Source organism: Salvelinus sp. IW2-2015, linkage group LG14, assembly GCF_002910315.2.
Source record: "Salvelinus sp. IW2-2015 linkage group LG14, ASM291031v2, whole genome shotgun sequence".
Taxonomy (NCBI): domain Eukaryota; kingdom Metazoa; phylum Chordata; class Actinopteri; order Salmoniformes; family Salmonidae; genus Salvelinus; species Salvelinus sp. IW2-2015.
In genome coordinates, this window is record NC_036854.1 from 51673738 (window position 1) to 51676837 (window position 3100).

Consider the following 3100-nt stretch of genomic DNA (forward strand, 5'->3'; position numbering starts at 1 on the left):
TATTATGCATAGATGACAGTGCTTGTCTCCATGGGTGGTATCGCGCTCCCAATAAGGCTGGAAGGCGGTTACTTCAAACTTTTTGCGCCTCAGGGGTGGGCACTCCCACCTTTATGTTGATTGGTTGCCTGTGCTCTTATAGTATKCCCCTCAGGGTAAAATAGTCAGCTCTAGTTTAGTCAGCTCCTGGCTATTATCTAACAGTGACGGATATTTCCCATTCAGTTTGGAATCGTTACTCTTGCGTTAACATTCATTTTTATATCTGTACAGCTAGGGGCACTTCTGTTTTTTTGTGTTTTTTTGTGCGAGTTGCTGCAGTTGGTGTCGATAGAACAGAGATGAGTAGTCCGGATGCGGGTTACGCCAGTGACGATCAGACCCAGGCTAGGTGCGCGATGTCAGTCATGATGCCTGGAATGGGACACTGTCAGTGGGCAGACCCCCTGAGCCCTCTCGGGGACACCAAAGTGAAGAGCGAGTCGTGCGCTACCAGCTCCGMGAACCAGAACCGTGGAAAGACTGAGCCGCGGATCCGGAGACCCATGAATGCGTTCATGGTGTGGGCAAAGGATGAGCGCAAACGACTGGCACAACAAAATCCTGACCTGCACAATGCGGAGTTGAGCAAAATGTTGGGTAAGACAATACAATTATAAAGTAGGCTTAATTGATTARGTGAGCCTGTTACTTCCATGGTATTTATAAAGACCAATGTGTATTTCTTTAATTTTTCATTTTTTTTTTATATATACATGACGGAATCCTTAGTGAATTATTGTTATTTTAAACAGTGTGTTGTTGTCACGTGAAAGCATAATGAATTTATTTTACAATAAATATGATAAATATTATTGTAGCCTACGTCAATGATTTTGGTTTGTAGTATTTGTGTAGTGACACATTTTCATGAAAAAGTACATTATGGAAACTATCTGCCCTTACTTTGGCCATTCAAATATAGAGTAAGTAACTAATATAATTTCCAAATGAACTAATTACAACGATTACTGCTTTTGATCAATAATAATAGTAATGTTATCATGTTATGAAATCAGTGTTCTCCTGTTGTTACTAAATTGGCAATTAGCTATTTTGGAACACCACCAGTCTGCATGCCTGATGCCGCCATATGACTCATATGAGCTCTGTTCTTGATCTGTAGGGAAGTCGTGGAAAGCCCTTCCTGTGTCCGAGAAGCGCCCCTTTGTAGAGGAGGCTGAAAGGCTCCGGGTCCAGCACATGCAGGACCACCCCAACTACAAATACCGACCCCGGCGGAGGAAGCAGGTGAAGAGGATTAAGCGTCTGGACTCAGGGTTCCTGGTTCATGGTGTGTCCGACCACCAGAGCACCTCCCTGGGTGGGGACGGCCGAGTATGTATGGAGGGCCTGGGGCTGGGTTACCACCACGAGCATGGCTACCAGGTGTCGACTCAGTCCCTCGGCCACTACCGCGACGCCCAGGCCCTCGGGGGGGCTTCCTACGAACCCTACAGCCTGCCCACCCCCGACACCTCCCCACTAGATGCCGTGGAATCAGACTCCATGTTCTTCTCCGGCCACTCTCAGGAGGAGTGCCACATGATGCCTGCGTACGCCTACCACTCCCAGGGGGCAGAGTACACACCTCAGGACCCTCACTCCAACCAGCACGCCAACCACATGCTCCACAGACACCTCTCCTCCCCCACTGAGCAGCAGCAAGGCCACCAGGCTGGCCCCATGCCCCCCTCCTTCAACCAATTGGCTATGTACTACAGCCAGCATTGTAGCCCCAGTCACCCCAAGCGACACCCAGGACATGGGACAGGACAGCGCTCCCCTCCCCCAGACTCCCACCCAGCAGACCAGGTGGAGCAGATGCATCCATCAGAGCTGATAGGTGAGGTGGACCGGAGTGAGTTTGAACAGTACCTGAGCTCCTCCAGACCTGGGGACATGACAGGCCTGTCGTATGGGGCACATGAGGCCAACATGCAGGGACCTGAGAGCCTGATATCCTCTGTGCTCTCTGATGCCAGCACAGTGTTCTACTGTAACTACACCTCCTAACCTCCTGGTCCTCCCTGTCTCTATCTACTACTGAAGCTATTACAGCACATAACCTGACCTCAAATGTCTCTTTCTGTCTCCTGTCACTATTTCTGTCTTCTCTCTTTCTCTCTCTCTTTCTCTCTCTCTCTCCCTCCCTGTCTCCGTTTCTCTCTATGTCTTTCTCTTTCATTCTGTTACAATTGAAGGCCAGTGGGAACAGTGGGATCTCTTTAATTTGAGGGTTCAAATTCAGTATGTTATTTTCTTTTTGTGTGAAGGGCGTTCAATGTGTATCACTGTATGAGCTAAGAAGCCATAGTATGACATCTGAATTGTAATGATGACTGTTCACACATTGGTTTGTATTTTCTTTTTGTTCTGAAGAGGAACATAAATACATTTTCTGATAATAAATAATGTACAGTTACTATTTGAACGTTTTATGTATAGCTGTTTTATACCTTTACACTTTTGAAAAATAAAGTTTTGAACCAAAATCTATGTTCCTTTACTGTTTTATGTTTTTGAATTACTTTACCCTACCTTTTCGTTGTTGAAATACAGCATTACACCAATTATTATATCAATGCACCTTGGTAATAAGTAACCAAATAGTTATTAAMACAATGTTTTCATTGTTTATTTGAATCAATGTTAACATCAGTTGAAGAGGTTATAGACCATTTAGCCTACACTTGTGTTTTATGTTATTAATAATCAAATTTGTTGAAACCGTTTTTTTATCCATAAGATAGATCACTTATACCTATACTGTATAGACATCAGTGCTAGCCTAGATTAATTTCACAACAATATTAGGAACATGTATCTGATCATTTTTACATTTAACAAATCCTCCACAGGCCTACAATTCACAGCCATCTGCTCACATTTGATAGACAATACATATTATATTTGAATGCTTTGTATATTCTCAAGAAAACACATACATGGTGAATAAACTGATGGTCGCGTTGTGGAACATTGTGGAGCAGCTCAACGGGCAACAGAGTTAGTCCACAGTGGAAGGCTCTGGTCCGGCTTCCTGCCCCGGTTAGAATAG

General features: G+C 44.6%; 1 protein-coding gene across 1 annotated transcript; it reads left to right on the forward strand.

Moving 5' to 3' along the window:
- The first annotated feature begins 229 nt into the window (after positions 1 to 229).
- On the forward strand, positions 230 to 2183 carry LOC111972478 (transcription factor Sox-17-alpha-A-like). Its single transcript, XM_023999475.2, has 2 exons — positions 230 to 639; positions 1166 to 2183. Exons 1-2 carry the CDS (start codon positions 342 to 344, stop codon positions 2053 to 2055), a joined length of 1188 nt encoding a protein of 395 aa, XP_023855243.1. The 5' UTR covers positions 230 to 341; the 3' UTR covers positions 2056 to 2183.
- Positions 2184 to 3100: the final 917 nt, after the last annotated feature.